Source organism: Petromyzon marinus, chromosome 48, assembly GCF_048934315.1.
Source record: "Petromyzon marinus isolate PM22_M1 ecotype Great Lakes invasive population chromosome 48, UKy_Petmar_22M1.pri1.0, whole genome shotgun sequence".
Taxonomy (NCBI): domain Eukaryota; kingdom Metazoa; phylum Chordata; class Hyperoartia; order Petromyzontiformes; family Petromyzontidae; genus Petromyzon; species Petromyzon marinus.
In genome coordinates, this window is record NC_133714.1 from 4,377,234 (window position 1) to 4,394,669 (window position 17,436).

Consider the following 17,436-nt stretch of genomic DNA (forward strand, 5'->3'; position numbering starts at 1 on the left):
ACTGTGGCTTTCTAATCCTTACAGAACATCATTTAGAATTTACACCAGTGGCACCTAATACTGTACATAATTGTTTTTAATAATTTATTCCTCAATTGTGCATTGAGGCGGTGATGGTTTCGTGTTCACAGCCCCTGGGGGCCCAGTGGCGTAAATTCCACATTCCTATGGCGGGGGAGCGAGACTTTAAATGGGGGCCAAACCAATCACTGTTTGACTTCCACACAAAGTGGCGACTTATCTTACCTCGGAGAGACAATGGCCTGAGTCAAGGTCCCAAAAAAGAATGAATTTAAACTCGCAAACTTCACAGTTTTCGTTGACGTGGCACGATGCAGAAGAACCACTGTCCGCAACGTCGCTTCTTACACGCACACACACACGTACGTACGTTCCCCCTTAGAACCACGAAATATGTAAAGTACGTACAGTTTTTTTCTGTTATTTGGTGGGCTTTTAAAGTTTAAAACGTGGTGGCTCGATTTGATTTTACGGTGCCGCGTTTACGCGGAGCATTACGGTAAATGGGGGTGGGGTGGGGGGTTGCGCGTTTAAAGGGCCCAGTACCACGTGTGCGTCCGGGCGAATGCAGTGGCGTCCAGACAGCAGCAGCAGCATCATCATCATCATCCCCATTGTATGGGCTACACAGTGCGTGCAGTAGTAACAGTGTTGTGATACAGCACAGAGGTATTCCTTACACCGGCTTACTTACGTGCGAGTGTGTGTGTTATCTTTGTGTGCGCGTGCGTGCGTGTGTGTGTTACACACGTTACACAGCGAGGCTGTCTTTTACCATTTTATAAAACAGCTCGCACAATACTGTTGACACCTAGCAGCAGCAGCAGCAGCAACCAGCCTGCTGTGCTGTATTGTATGGTGCATTTGATGGCGTTGTGTTGGATATTTATATATAAGAAGACGCTTGCCGTGCTGATATGGCAACAGTAGTCCCCGGATAGGGCTTATTTATCCGTGGCTTGTTGATGCCACCATCATCGCTTCACTGAATGACGATGATGACGGTGGTGGTGGTGGTGAGAAGCCACCGTCCACTGTCATTCATTGCGTTAGCTTGGTGAGTCTTAAGAGAGGGTTGGGTGCTGGGTGGCGGTGTTTTTTTTGTGGTGTTGTGGGGAAGGGGGTGCTGGGGAGGTGGGAGGAGAGGTTGTGGAGGTGGGGGAAGGGTTATAGAGGCAGCTGGACTCCAACAGAATGGCACTATAAACTAGTTTTCACCTCGACTGCGGCGGTACTTGCTGAAGAACACATGGCGATTGGTGGAATGGCATTCCATCCTTGATCTCAAACTGCACAAAGTTTGAAGGAAGGATCCCTTATCCACTTTGGCTGCCCCAGGTAAGGCACGCTTCTCATTTTGCCCACTATACTCGTTTAATGACACGCACGCGCACAAGTACTGTATCGTGATGAACATTGGGTTTATTGGGTAATAAGTGTGGTGATTTGTTTGTCATCATAATCAAGTGTACGTGGGATTTTTATTTATTTAAGCAACGTGTTTTAAGATGGCCTAGAAATGTTAAGATTGCAGTCATATGCTGTTATGTCAACTTGATTGTGTGGTTGTGTGTGGATAGGTTGTGTTACAAGTTGTGCTACTGTGGACGATGCTTATTAGAAATGTATTGATTGAAGGAAGTGCCGTGCGTGTGTGCGCTTCAAAAACGGTCAGTTCTTGTAATACTTCGTCTACCTCTTAGATTTCAAACGGGCTAGTCCATTAAAACACAAATGGCTGTCATTTAAATAATGCAAAATCCAAATAATTAATTGGTGCTTTCAAAAAAATCCCTCGAAAGGACCAGCCCAAATAACAAACAAAAAACTCAATTCATCAATAACACTGTGGTGACGTTTCGGGCAACGACCCTGCTTTTAAGCACATCATGGTATTATATGTACATCAGCTGTATTGGCCTTCATAGCACATTATATTACATGCACATCAGCTAGCTGTATTAGCACCCCTATTGTGGGTTATCGGTGCAACATCGTACTGTACCGCAGTTGTGGCTTCAGTACCAATCCTACTGTTGAAGTGTTCTGCAATCGACACATTTATCTGCCTCCCTAAGAAAGGAATGGTTAGTAACATGGCAAATTGTGTGTGCATTTGTGAACGCGCGTGAGAATTGCAGCCTAGTACACAGCACCATAGTTGTATATTATGCAAGGTAAATCAATTATTTCAGTTATACAGCAATTGGAGTGTTGAGTCTTGGAAGGGAAATGAGTGGAATAATGTGGCCATTGTAATGTATTGTGTGCTTTGTCAGGCAATTTTATGAGTTTTGTGTGTCTATGGTGAGGGTCATATGACCACAATACGTGTTCTTATAAATTTCTGTACAATTAAATGATGGGCCTGTCCGGTATATACTTGGAATTTGTATGTCATTACACGTGTTTATTACATAAGGCACCGGGGAGTTCCGTATAGTGATGTCGTAAAACGATGTACAACTTAAGAACTACTGTATGGCTGCGTTTTTAATAACTTTCTATATCATCTCGGCATGGTTTATAAAAAAAAAAACAATTGTAACCACTGTGGAAAGGATAAGTGTGGCGATCAGTTGTATGGATAAACTCTGTCGCTGTCCATGGGGTTGTGGAATTTACACAGTTGGCCTCTGGGCCACCAACAGAGAATGATGAGCAGCAACACTTCAGATTTGTTGTTTGAGCTTACCGATTATTTGAACTGGACTCGTATAAATGTTGTTGGGGGTTTTTTATCGGTGAAGTTGTGGGTTATCAAGTTCTGGCAGAGTGTATCAGACCGTGACATGAAAAGCAATGGAAGCAACAGCCACGTGTCTTTTTTTTGGTATCTGCCACTTGGCAGATATGAAATGGTCAGTATTGAGAGTGGCGGCATTGTGTCCATACTAAAGGTTGTAAATACAAACTGAACTTTTAATCATCAAAAGCAATGCGGTATTCGTTGTTGTTCCTGTATTCGGTGCAGATTACATTTTTTTTCAACGACTTGCACATCCGAAACATTGTTTTAATGATTTTTTTTAAATATGTTGTCCAGGCTATTAAATCCCTTGAGATGGAACTTCTCGTTTGCCAGGGTGTCCAGGGTTTTCGAGTGATGCGTACATAGCAAACCACGTGATTTTATACGGCGTCAATAACGGGAACAAGAAACGGCGGACAGTGACTCAGAAACTGGAACAAAAGCTGCAAAGTATGCAAACGAGCATAAGCAGAGAGACGTATGAATGAAATTGCACCGAGGGACATGACGGGGAACGCGTGGGTTCGTGAACGTGTACACAAGTTAGGAAAAAGAATTGGACTTGGGCAGGACACGCCTCTCTATGGGATGATGGCCCCAATGGGCGAGACTTAACGATGGAGTGACAGCCAAAGAAAAGAACGTTCCCAAAGAGGAGGACGTTCACCGTGGGGACGGAGTCACCAAGTCGGCTCACGGGAGGTGCTAGGCTTGGATGGATTGTAAACATCGCGTGAGCGCGAGAGATTGACAACGGCTGGAGGCAAGCCTTCCTCCAGCAGTGAATCGATCGTGGACGAGTGGTTGGTGGTGGTGATAATGAAGAAGTTATAAATGAAATGGTCAGCATGTCGGGAACTCCAGATTCTTGTCTGTCCATGGCAAGATATGGTGACAAAATGCCCAACGTTGGGACTGTTTACCAATGCTGTGCTTCTCTCTAATGCAGGCGATGAATTTGGGGTTGGTGGCAAGAGATATGTGGACAAGATTTTGCGCCAACGTCTGCCACCCTCAGCTCAGCACCAGGATGAAATGAAATCATGTAAAGGTGAGCTAATGCTTCTCCGCGGTTATGCTGGGGGAAAAAAACTCTCCCAGTTTTACAGTCCCCTGTGCAAGTCGTTATTGAGTAACCACGGACAACGGCAATAGCAATACGGTTCCGTACCTTGGACCCAGGAGATAATTTTTAATTTTCTTTTAATGGGAATGATCTCTACCTTGTGTGGTGTCATTGTGCAATGGATTTCTGTATCGGCACCACACTCTTTACACAACTGTAGCCATCCAAAAGATAAAACTGGCTCTTGCCATGGTAATGTGGAATTGTCACCTGCCTCTGGGCCGTCGTTTCAGCTGAGTGTCCCTCACTAATGCTTGTGTTAGTGGAGGAAGCCTTTTTATTTAAATACTTTTTTTTATTATTGTAGTACAATTATATAAATGCTATATTTGCAAAGGTTGTTACTAACACAATTATCTTGTGGAGCAAATGGCAGTCCATGTGCCTGAGCTCGTCACATCTCCGAAGCTAAGCGGGTTTTGAGCCTGCGGATGGTGCTTGTACGGATGCCAAGCTTGCATAACAAGCGTTGTAGGCAGCCCGCGGTGGCCTGTGGTAGGCAGCAAAGGATGGTTCGGAAGCATCCACAGTTGCACTGCACTTCTATGCTCCCACATCTATGCGCCATTCCTTTTGCCAGCCTGCACTGACCGGCGTGGTGAAGTATGGTAAAAAAAAATGACTTGGCGATACCGGCATTCAGCATTGGATTTCCAAAGGGGCTGTAGCTGTGTACAGTAAAACCTTGGATTGCGAGTAACTTGGTCTGCGAGTGTTTTGCAAGACGAGCAAAAAAATATAAAATATTAATTTGATAAACGAGCGAGGTCTTGCAATACGAGTAGTACGTGTACGCTTTGTCTGCCGAGCATCACGTGATCACAACTGACATACGAGTGCTTTGATATACGAGTGCTTTGGATTACAAACACGTTTCCGGAACGAATTATGCTCGCAATCCAAGCTTTTCCTGTACGTTTAAAAATACACCGCGATTTTATGCCTCTGCAAAGCCTTCGGCGAGGAGGACGGAAGCGCTGGAGAAGCCTGAAGCTTTCCTGGCAGGACTTGCCGGCGGTCAAAACTGCTGATGGTTTAGAATTGGAACCGAGTGGTGGGAACATCGAGCAGCCTTCAGAGCATGCCCCCCCCCCCCCCCCCCCCCCCGTAATCTTCCTCATCACCAATCAATCATCACGGACATCGTAATCATCACTGCGGGTCTCCACACATCCACCGCTAATATCTGAACTGGAATGAATTATTTGTTTGTGCACGGCCCTCTTGTTTGGCCCACTGCTGGACGAGAGCCTCTCGGCAAGCACGGAGGTCGTGGTCCACGGTCATACTTCACCTGGTTGGGTCGGTGAGAGTCTGAAGGTGGTGAGAGTGGGAGCGTAGTAAAGTACAACAACCATATTTAGCAGCGCCGTTCTCTGCTGCGCGCAGCATAGCGCCTGCGACACCTGGTTTATGCAAATTGGTGGCCCTCAAAAGCAGCACGATTTGGGCTCAACCCACCTCGGCTTCCAAGATCTGACGAGATCGGGCACATTCCGGGCGATTTTGTCATAGGTAAAAAAAATGTCATAGACACAATCGTCAACATCCTCTTCATCATCATCGTCGTCATCGTAATCGCCGTAGTTGTTATTGGTTTCGTCATTGTCTCCGAGTCACGCTCTCTCTGTGCTGGTTACTGGAATGGCAGGGTAGGTGGGTGAGGCAGTGGGTGGGTGGGGCCCTCATCTGAGGCTCTCCGTGTTTTTCTTAGCTGTCCCAGACGTGTCACAGCAGATGGCCTGCAATCACAACTTCCACGGAGAGGTTTTGGGAGAGACGCATCCCACCCCCACCGTCAAATCCCCGCTCGCACCAAACGAGGAGGAGACTGAGCAAAACAAAAATCTTGCCTCTCACGGATGCCTCTAGACGCTGCCACCAAGCAAGCGTTGCTCAAGTGCAAGTTTTGTTTAATTTTATTTGCTTTAGTGACGAGACGAGTTCCATTGCAATCTTTGTCCGTACTCCGGTCCGTTCGCGTATGTCATTGTTCGTCGCTCTCGTGATCTTCCCCACGATCTCTGCCCAGGTGTATTAGGAAGCCAATGGAGCCATGAACTTTAAAATCTAGATTGAAAACTAATTTCTTCAGAACTCCTTTTTGGTGTTTGAGTTTGTCCTTCCCCCCCCACCGCACCGGCATCTCCGAGTAGCATGGTTCGCTACGTACGTTGCAAAATAAGTTCAACATACACACAGGTGTACATAAGTTCAACATACACACAGGTGTACATAAGTTCAACATACACACAGGTGTACATAAGTTCAACATACACACAGGCGTACATAAGTTCAACATACACACAGGCGTACATCCTTCCTGTCATTACCTTTTCCAAGCACCCTCTAGATTTTTTTTGCGAATGAGGTGTCCACAAAATAATAATTCCCCGCCATCGTACGCATTCGTGCGGGTGCAGGGCAGGGGGGGGGGGGGTCACTTTCTCACAAACACCCGGCCGTTTATATTCTTAGTTTTTTCGGTATATATTATTATTATTTTGTTATTTTTGTTGTTATTTTGTTGTTATTTTGTTGTTTTTATTTTGTTGTTTCTCTTCAACGTGACTTTACCGAAAAAACTAAATATGAATTACTGCAGTCACGAAAGCTTTAAATCAAAATTTACCCGGCCGTTTGTTCGGCGATCCGCCCATGTGGTGCGAGCCTCCCCGCGAGCCCGCGCCTCCCCGCCCCCCCCCCCGCCCTCCCCGTGCCCTCACCTTTCTCCGTCGGCGTTGCAGGGGCCGACGAGCAGCTGCCTTAGCAATGTCCAAGGTGCTCAAGAAGCGCGCGCACTGGAGCGCCAAGGTGCGCGAGGTGGTGGCGTCGCGCGGCAGCGACGGCTCGCTGGGCTTCGCGGTGTGCGGTGGCGCGGACGCCGGCCAGTTCCCCCACCTGGGCGACGCGGTGGACCACGAGCGTGTCGTCTACCACCACGCGGCGCGCCTCCAGGGAGGCCACGTGCTGCTCGAGGTGAACGGCACGCCCGTGGCGGGCCTCACACGGCGCGACACGCTCGCCGTCATCGCCAACTGCAAGGACCCGCTGCGGCTCAAGACCGTCAAGCCAGGTGCGGTTGCAAGCAGGTTGCCTCGTGCAGTTTGTACCTTATTTAGATTTCGTTGACTTGCTTTAGCTTTGCTATACCATGCACTTCTTGTCGTGTGTGTGTTTTTTTTGTTGTTGTTGTTGTTGTTGTTGTCGTCGTCGTGTCGTTTTGTTGTAACTTTCTGACCCGCGCTGCTCCCGGACATCCTGTGAAAAAGAGCTTTAGTAGCTGATCGGATTCTTCCAGTATGAATAAAGATTCTGATTCTGTGGCCGGGCTGGCAGTTGTGCGTACGTACGTTGGTCTGGGTTTGCACCGTACGTAGCCAGCAGTGGCAATCGGAGGTGTGTGTGTGTGTGTGACGCTCATGCCACAGTAGAATGTATTTTTAAGATTGTTCAGCATTCCACAGCACCCGGGATAGCTGAGTGGAGTGCGCTTGCTCCTCCAGAGTACGCGCGTGTTGTTTTGGGCAGTCCATCGGTTGTGTGTGCGCATGATGGTTTGCGCCTAAAGTCATTCACACTCTGGCGAGCCCCTTGACCTTCCGTTCATGTTCGGGACAGAGGGAGAAACCAGGCTGTTCCTTTGTCGAGCCTTCAATAAGGATATTATATTTCTTCAGAACTGTACTTATCGGACAGAAAAATCAGAATGTATAAAGCGGTACAAACAGGACGGATATTAATTGGATGGTAGCGATTAGACGGAACAAGGGAGAGATTCTGCACATACAAGACGAGAGAATGAGCACGAAAGATGGTACAAACAAGACAGCCGCCCTCGTGTGTGTGTGTGTGGCTGGATGAATCGCAACCTCGAAGTCTATATCTAGGATAATGCGCCTGGATATGGCTTCATTTGATGTGTGGTGAAATGCTACATGCCTCCTGAAGTTTACATTGGTGCACTACTGTGCGGTCTCTCTCAGTCACTCGTAGACTCGTATAGGGACCCACATCCTCGAACGCAAGTTCAGTAGTTCGCTTTGTGGTCGATCGTGGTTTGGTCTGTTTCCACAATTACATGCTGGGCTTGTTCTGAATTTCCGCTCGTGACGGACGAGGGCGGATAGGCCGTGATACGTGTTACCGGTGCAGTTTATCGCTGACGATGGTCTTCGCGGGCGAGATTAAGCGCCGGAGGTTCTTTTCGTGGGTTCGGCAATCCAGTGCTTGTTCTGGGATATTGATGTTCTGCCAACACCTGTCGCTAAATTCTCCGAGGCGTTGAATTTTGAATTTTCGACCGCAATCGGACGGTGCAAACTAGACGGATCAAACGAGTCGCTAAAAACCGAGTCGGAACGCAGAAGGCCAAATAACCTCGTCATAAGCTCCTCCAGTTGTGACGATCCATTGCATTGTAAAATTATAGGGGGGAGGGAATCGTTAAATCGTTGCACGTTTAAAAGCAATGGTGGCGTTAATTTCTTGAGGCGCGCCACGTGCGTGATTTACGGTATTTTTCATTAGTTTCTCCTTTGGCCTTGATTTGGAGAACGATGCCTTTATATCTGGCCAAGTGTGTCCATGGGATGCTGAGAGTTGCAGTTCAGCCAGCCTCTCCGGCACGCAGAGTGCGTCGAACTCGGTGCAATAAAACAAATTTTTTTGTCAGTATTGAGCACTCTTGAGGGAAGAGGGAAGCGAGTTACACCTGTAATGCTATCATGTTCTGCACATTTAAAATGGTCATGCCGTAGGGATGAGTTCCCAAATGTTGTATTCGTTCTAAAAGGTAAAAACAAAATCTCTTTCGGAGTGGTCCGAAATATAACGTATCTGGAAATTCCGTCACTAGCATTGCATCACTTCTGTGCTTTTCCCGCCAAAAGTGGTGTCACTTGGCATCGAGTTCAGTTGCTACGTCATGTAAATGATCTGAAAAAGTTATAAACTTGTCCTTTAAAATGCAAATGGCTGAAATCTGAAAAAAACACATTTGCTCAATATATTCGCTGTATTGTAAATAAGTTATGTGATTTGAGTAACTTTGGCAATGAAAATGAAATGCCATGCCACTTATTCAAACTGAGAGCCACATTCGTTATTGGCATCTCATGGCTCCATTTCTGATAGTTGCAGCGTTTGATGTTCGGTCTCCTTGACCATATTCACATGTGGGAGAAAGTCAGGATGCCTATAAAACCTGGCAGGACCCTCCCGAAAAAGAGTTCAGACTCGGTGAAGCGTTGCTGGGTAATAAGCATAATAATAGTAATGATATAAGCTCCTGCCCACCTCACCCTTGTGGGTGGGGTATATCAAGGACGTTGTTGTTTGTACAATCTACTTTGCAAACACGTGCCGCTAAACCCAAATATTAGTCTTCTTTTAATCATGTATCTCCTTGTTCAAACAAGCGATAAGGAAGCTACGCAGCTGCTTGCCGCAGTTCTCTGCCAGTTGTGGAAATTCCACATTCATATGACTGGAGCCTAGTCACTGCAATGGACGACTGCTGTTGGCTTCCCACAAAGGGGTCTGCTACTTATTTTATTGACCACAGGAAATGTCAGGCTGCGTTCACCCCAAACCAGGAATTGAACTCGTAACTCTGGAATATGCAACGGCACAGTGTCTCGACAAGGCATGCGTACCTTTAACTTGCACGGGCGGTAACATGGCCCAGCGGTTCGCGCGTTCGCCGCTTGTTGCGGATGCTCGCGGTTTGCATCCAGCTGGACGCCCTGGTTAATACTGCGCGGTGTGTATTCGACCACAAAGTGGACGTTAAAGATCCCCGTGACGTCGTTCGAGAAGAGCAAGCCATTTGTTTGCCGGCGTCGTAGTCCGAATTAGCCCAGTGTGAAAAATGTCCCTGCATATAACTCTGTTGGTATTACACGTAGCAACATCGTGTCACCCCCCCCATACTATACAACTTCTACAGACTGTGAAATATAGCACCTTTGTGACAGCCTTGCATTATAAGAATGGCACGAATACCAAACGTACTACATTATTAATTGCATATTGCATTTCAATTAACCGTTTGTTTCCATCTTGATTTGAAGCCCTGGCCATTGCATGCACCTTCGAACTGACGATGCCATTAATTTTCCGCGAAATCTACCTCTCATCCAGATGCACACCTCCGTTTAATTGGATGAAAGGGGTGTCAAATGGCGGTGTCGTTATAGGCGCCACAAAAACCTTGTCCTGTGGTGAGCCGCCTTTTTGTGTGCACATTGGTAGGAGCGTACGCTTACATCGCACAATCTTCTACTGTATTTACACGCGCTCTTTACACAAGGTTATTACAGCACTGTAAATATTTATTTATTTAGCAGAAGCCACCTTGCCCATGTTGGCTCTACAGTGATCTGAGAATGGCACTTTTTCAAGGTGGCCTTATTTACTCGATTCAACCTCTGCATGTTGAACTTCTTTTCGCAGCATGCGTAGCCAACCGTGCTAACCGGCGGTGCAGGGAGCGGGGGGGGGGGGGATGACGAACTCGACGCAAAAAAATCCGTTCCAAAGAAACGAGTTTTCAATACAGGTTCAAAAAGCGCGCACAGCTCCATCCCGTTCGGCAGCGCTTTCGCGTCGGGCCGCCCATGTGCGCATCCGGAGGCCTGCGTTTCCCAAAGCTGCAAGTTCGCCTCCCGGTCGGGGGTTTGACGCAACCCATCGTCCCTCCCCGGGGTCGATTTAAAAAACGAGCGTCGGTTTGGGGTGGAATTTGCGAGACGCCGGCCTCCGCGATGGGAATGTGGAATTTCCACTGGGGGGGCTGCTTACTGACAGGAAGCTGTGTCCGTTCCATTGCCAGTTTCATGAGCTGCAGGGAATTTTTGACCTTTGGGTTTCCATTTGAGCGCTGCCTCTGCGACGGTTCGTGCCACGTTCATTTTTTTTTAATTTAATGCAGCCTGCCCACGGTCTGGGTCGTTTCATCTCGCCTGCATATACGGCTCACTTTTTTTAAGGAGATGCGAGATGAATTGTTACGGGTTTAAGACGGGGGAGGGAGGCGGGGGGAGAGGCAGCGTCTGAACAGTGAATGGTTCATGGTTGTTATTGGGTAGATTACAGATAGGATCCCTGAAGTTTTCCGCCCCCTTCCCCCACCAACTGCCTTCACGCCTGAAGGGGGAGTTTTTACTAAACTATATAATTAGATTACATCTTCACGACTCGTGGCTGCTACTGACTCTGTACTGGGCCATTGTGCTCCTGTGTAGTTATTTAAAGGTTCCGTTATCGGCACAAATCAGCATTTCTGTCGCCTTGCTGAAGAGAGAAAGGCGGCCTCAAAAATACAGTACTGCGATATGTTGTATTTGACAGTGTTGCGCGTGTGTGTGTGTGCGTCTCTTAGCTGCATCTAAACATTGGGGGTGTCCCGGATACGATGCCCACGGTATCCACAGTGGCTGCCCCCCTGAATTGCAATCGCCATTCAATTCGACAAATCGTTCAGAGTATTAATCTCCTAGCATCTCGACGCTGTGGTTGTGTCGTGCGCCGTCTTGTTCATTCCACAGCAAAGTAATACGTAATAGACAACTCTTGGTCAATCCACAGCTGGATGAAGGCCTACCCATGCCGTAGCAGTCATGGGAGTTGTTTTTGACCATACTTCACCTTCATGGTCTGTACTGGTTGGTGATTTGCGTAAGGCCCCGGATCGGTTTGAATATCGCTCTCCACCGATGGCGGCCGGGAAACGAACTCTGTTCGCCAGGTTCATTTGTGCAGTCCGCTAACCGCTGTGCCCACAGGGTATGCTGCGCTTCGAAAAATAACAATACCCCTGCATTGCCAAAAAGCCAAGGATGCTACCCTATGATGGGTCATCCCAGTGGACTGCCATTCCAGAAGTGGCTGGTTTAGACGGTGAGCAATTATTTTCAATCCACCTGCCTCTATCCACCCAGTGGAAGTTAAATAGGTACAGCACAGTCGATCTGCAGGTAGCATGTGGTGGGGTAGAGTGTGGGCACTACCTCTTCCAGGTCGTCCTTTAAATAAGCTACGTTTATACGTAAGTATGCATGTTGAACTTATTTCGCACCGTACATAACCAACCTTGCTAATTAGAGTGTGGGGGAGGGACAACAAACTAAACACTAAAAGCAGTTCAAAAGAAATGAATTTTCAATCTCGATTTAAAAGCGCATAGCTCCAGTGGCTTCCTAATATCGGAAGGAAGAGCATTCCAGACGGCCGCAGAAGCGCATCTGAAAGCGCGCGATGCGGTGACCGTCTTTGTTCGATGGCTTAGACCAAAAGCCGCTGCGAGGATGACTGGAGTTCGTGTGATGGTTTATGTTCCTTGACGAGATCCGCAAGGTATTGTGGTTCATTCGTGGCAAGCACTTTGCGTGCAATGAGTGCGACCTTCTAAAGGGGTTTATTAAATCTCCAGGTTAAGGGTTTCGGAGACCGACCGACTCTTTCCGAGTCATCTGGCCAGCAATGGAAGAGTAGGCCAAATGCCCTCGAGGGGCTCTCCAGTGCTAACGCTAATGGAGTCAACACGGTGGCACGCGCGCAAGCAAATAGGAGGGCTTTTTTTTAACCGACAACCTTTTCGCCAATAACTGTTGCAACGTAGTGCAGCTTCTGCTCGTGGAGGTTTTTTGCTGGGCGTGCCGACGATTCGTCACTTATTGATGGAGGCACAACATCGGTGGCAACATGAGCTCGACGAGAGTGGCTGGCGTGAGCTCTGACGGTGTTGGTCGGGGGGGGGGGGATGCGTTGAATGCAAAGAAAACAAAAGTGGTGCCGGCTGCCAAAGAAGAGAAGGGCAATGAGGGTGAGACAGGAGACCATGGAACAAGTGTGGGCAAAGGTGCAGCACCTGCAGTTAATTGCTAATTCCGCTGCTGGCAGAAGGGCCTGCGCTAAAGGAAGCTCTAGAAGTAGGGGTACCAATACTTTACGAATAGCCCAGTATCAATACTGGACATCCTGTGAAAAAGGGCTTCATAGCTCATCGGATTTTTCCAGTCTAAATGAATGTAAAGATAAACGATTCGGACTGCCCTACCATGAGCCCTGCCAATTGACCAACTGGGGTGATATCCATTTATTCTGCTGGGTGGACAGCAGTATAAATGGGTATACAAGTACATTTTTATTTAAAGCTTTCGTGACTGCAGTAATTCATATTCTTAGCTCTTTCGGTGAAGTCACGTTGCAGGGAAACAATAAAATAATAAAATATCTTTTATTATTTTAACGTGACTTTACCGAAAGAGTTAAGAATATAAGTATACAAGTAATCATTATAATTGTTATTTTGTGTTTTGTATTATGTTATTTAGTAGCGAACTTGGACGCGTAGCTAAAGGAAACAATCCTTGCCTATATATATTAAAAAAACACCTGGTAATTCACCAGCATTAGTTCAACCTGGCCCTGACTCTGCTGACGGGACACTTTTGTCAAAAAACCGGTCCGGGAGTTTTCTTGCATCAAAACGCAAACGCGCAACATCTGCTTATTGTCGCTACCTAATCGGAGACGCGTACCCAGGACACGACGCTGGCGGCTGTTCGTACCGCGAGCTCGCTTGAAAGCTCGAGGTGCCGGTGGGGGCCTCCTTTAGTTAGCGTGGGGAAAAGGAGGCGCTGTGCGCGCACGTGAAGCGTTACATGCAAATGGCACGACAAAGCAAATTGCCCGCAGTGGGTTATCGCTTGAATTTCATTACACGTGTCGGACGTCCAAGGTCGTTCCGTCACTAACACGAGCACTTGCAGGCACGTGCGATGTATTTGAAGATAAATCCTTACGCCGCTGTTTTGTTTTTTGGGGGGGGCGGGGGGGGGGTGGTGCCAGATCTTAACGGAAAGGTTGTTGTCGGAAGTGCCTGTGGCGGACTCGCTCGTTGAATACCTGGGCGACTCGTCTGCAAATGAATGATTTCTCTCGGCCGTGTTTTCTGTGGATAATGTAGGGGAATGTTCCACCGCTTCCGATGGACTTCTGTTACAGTATCCATGAGAGAATCGACAACAAAAACTCTGCTAATAAGTTCCTCTTTGCTCAAATAAGCAGTGGTGGAAATTCCAAAGTATTACTTGTGGTGTAGGGTTGGTCTTTCCACGGGTCAAATACTGTTGATTTCCCATGAAGCAATTGGCACCGAATTTTGATCTGCCCCCCCCAAGCGATGATGGACCGGGATTCCAACCCTCGAACTTTTAACTGTCACTCATGCACTCTGTACCACATGCCCCCCCCCCCCACCAAACCGACTGCGTTCAATAGACCATGATAACATAGTAGAGGGGATATAATACATTACTGGAAAACCATAAAATCTCAATTGATCATTTTTAGCTATATTACAGCTGGTCAGTCTGCAGGAAGCATGTGGTGGGGGGAAATGTGGCTACCACCTCTTCCAGGCCGGCCTTTAAAAATAACAACTTTTATGCGTCCTACGTAGCCCACCATCGTAATCAGAGGTACGTGGGAAGGACGGAAAACTCCACACAACAAGCAGTTCTAAATGAATCAATTTTCAATCTACAATTAAAAGTGCAAGGCTCCAGCCCCTTACTAATATCGGAAGGAAGAGCATTCCAGACGGCCCTGTGTTTATAATTATTACAGTCATTGTATTATTGTGTCCGCTGCAGTTGAACTCCTCTCATGCGTGACTGCTGTCATCCACAGGAGCTGTAGAGTCCGAAAAACTCCTCTTATCCGCGCCCCTATTATTCCCAATTTACAAGATTATTTGCCGATTTTCTCGTTCTTCCCCCGCACCTCCAGTTATCACGGTTGGCTGCGTACGGTGCAAAAGAAGTGTAACATGCGTACGTACATTGCAGAACTGCTCTCTATTAGCTGCAAACCTTTTGAGGTTAAGTGAGGTAAGTTTGCGCATAATAGGATGCGTGGTGTCCATCTCCCCCACATCACCACGGATCAGTGGAGTTCCACTGTATTATGAATATATGAGACCTTGTAGCTTTCTGAACTCGCTGTGGCCTCGTTGCCATCCAGCCCTGTGAAGCCTGTAGGAAATGGCATAGAGGATTGGAGGTGGCATCGTTCTTTGGTATTTGTTGTAATTCTGCTGACCCGACCCTCCTGGACATCTGTGAAAAAGATAATGATTCTGATTCTAGGGGGCTAGTAGACCCGCTGAGAAGCCTGGATTTGAATCTGGGTTTCGGCCAGCTGATTTAAACCTTATTTCCAATTAGATGTGGACGAACGGCTGCACACAATCATCGCCACTATCAGCCGTGGTCAATCCACTGCTGGATGTAATCCTGCGATCAAAGAATCCACCTCCCCCTCTGCACATGAGCTGATTTCATCGCCGCTCCATCTCCGTGGTGGAAAGAGTCCCTCTTTGTGAATGTGTTCCATCGCTCGGCTGCCTCTCCAAAACAAGTACAGTATTTACTGTGTGTAAGTTTCTAAAAGTTATTTATCCGTTTGCGGTACCTTTTTTTCAAAGCGATGAATCCACAGTAAATCCCCCTGGGGGTTCATCAAGGTCAAGGAACTCGATTTTTGCGTTCCGAATTCCTACGTCAATCGGTGCGGAAATGTTTTTGCTTATCAGCATTTCCATCGATCAAATGAGGGCCCATGATTGTTTGTTTTCTCTCAAAACAAACCACTGCCAGCTCTTAAAACACACTTTGTTTATATGCAATTTACTGCTGGCCCACATTTTTGTTAATTTGGCCTTCACTTTGCTTCGGCCAAGACGACGATGTTGAAAGCGGCAAACTTTTAATAATCTTCAAAAGGGGGCGTTGAATGAAAATAATACCCCCCCCACTCCATGTATTTATTTTATGAGAATGACCGAGTGTGTGCAAATACTGTGGTGGAATTAGCCTGCTTTGCACATCAAACTGAAGCTAGTATATTTTATGATTTAAAAAAAACACAGACACGTGTACGTTGAACTTCTTTTGCACTGTACGTAGCTAACCGTGCTAATCAGAGGTGATATTATCATTGGTAGAACTATGTATGTGTACGGTCGATAGCAGAAAAAACATTCCTAAATGGTATTTAAAAAAATACATCCCTTAAACTGACTTGCTCATTCTCAGTTCTTCGCTTCCCAGTGATCTTTGTGAACAGTTAATAAACATCAGATATGAGCCTAATGGGTCTATAATTTTTCAAGCCAGTTATGACCTCTTTTAAAAATAATATGAAAATTGAGGCATTTCTTCATTGAGTTATTTCATCTCTTGAGTAAACGTTTGGTGGACAATTCCGCTAAATTTGTTCCAGTAGCTGGTCCCACTGCTTTGATGTCCACAGTTATTCCACTTGGTTAACAACCTTTCTCCTTTTTCGTCCTGCGAAAGGCAGCGTATATACATATTTAAATGTCACTTCTTGAACTTCCTCCTGTTCATCCGAGAGAAAGATGGCCCGATTCCTGGACTGTGTGCATGTAATGTGTTATCATGATCCGTTTAAAATTCCTCCACTAACTCGAAGATGATATCTCTATCATGTGTTATGGTTCCCTCTTTCCCCGAGGGCTACAATTTGTGAATTACAGTCGCAATAATCAGCCTCCTATTTCTATTTCCCTGCTCTCATTGCTTTCCGCGAGATCTTCAATGATTTTTTTTTGCTCTGCTATCGGATTTATTTCACAGTTGTGTACCTCGTCGTTTTTCAGAGTTCTGCGTGCGTTCAATCGAATGCAATCATACGTTAGGCCATCTAGCCTTTGTCGTTAAAAAAAAAACAACGGCAAAAAAAATAACCGAGGCGATTTCCTGCTTAAATGACCAACTGCCATTTGCTCATCTGTAAAATACAGCCACGAGCCGATGGTGAAATATCCACGTTCCGATGGTGGCTGGGGGATGCGCCAAGGACATCTATCGGCCACTGTTGACCTCCCCCTCCCTCCAACCTCAATAGCAGTAATCTGACTGTTATGGATGCGAGACTATAAATGGTGGCAAAAAGGATTAGGATGGCTTTCATCCACCAGTGGATAGATCATGGCTGATGATGATGATAATTTCTACTTCACCGTATCTTTGTTTTTGCTCGTAGTTAATCTCCTGTTAATTGCCTTCCTCTTGAATTTTTTGACGTTTTCCTTTTAATTCTGCGCCATTGCGTGCTTTCCCGTGTTTTGTGTTCGTTATTAAAGAAAGCAAACGAGCATGTGGGGGCAAGTGGCAACTTGATTAAGTCCAGCAAAACCCCCCTTGGGAGTCTCTATACTAATATTGCCATAAAGTGTACTGCCTTTAATGAGCTTTTATCAATCCCTGTTGCTTGCTTTGGCTGCCCTTTGCCGACTGTTGCTGGGATTTAGTCACGCTGTTCGATTTTATTGATGTATTTTAGAAACTCGTTTACGCGTTTTGATGTTTGTGGGACTGTCTATAGGGCCGCCGCGGTGGTGAGATTTTTATTGCCTGGTACGAAAAGAGGGCATCGGTTCGATCCTGGACCCTGACAATGCCTTGTTCTATATTTGGAGTCTGCGTGTTCCCTTTCACCCGTG

General features: G+C 46.7%; 1 protein-coding gene across 4 annotated transcripts in view; it reads left to right on the plus strand.

The window, feature by feature from the left end:
• The first annotated feature begins 551 nt into the window (after positions 1 to 551).
• The window catches only part of LOC116952684 (membrane-associated guanylate kinase, WW and PDZ domain-containing protein 2-like), a 137,345-nt gene continuing 120,460 nt past the window's right edge, over positions 552 to 17,436 (plus strand). For 3 of the 4 annotated variants that reach the window (XM_032972265.2, XM_032972267.2, XM_032972268.2), the window contains exons 1-3: positions 577 to 1,359; positions 3,723 to 3,824; positions 6,647 to 6,975. In XM_032972265.2, coding sequence (XP_032828156.2) covers positions 6,672 to 6,975 — 304 coding nt within the window. In that variant the 5' untranslated portion in view covers positions 577 to 1,359; positions 3,723 to 3,824; positions 6,647 to 6,671. Of the gene's footprint in view, positions 1,360 to 3,722; positions 3,825 to 6,646; positions 6,976 to 17,436 lie in introns of all 4 variants that reach the window. The other variant, XM_032972266.2, reaches the window with a different exon arrangement.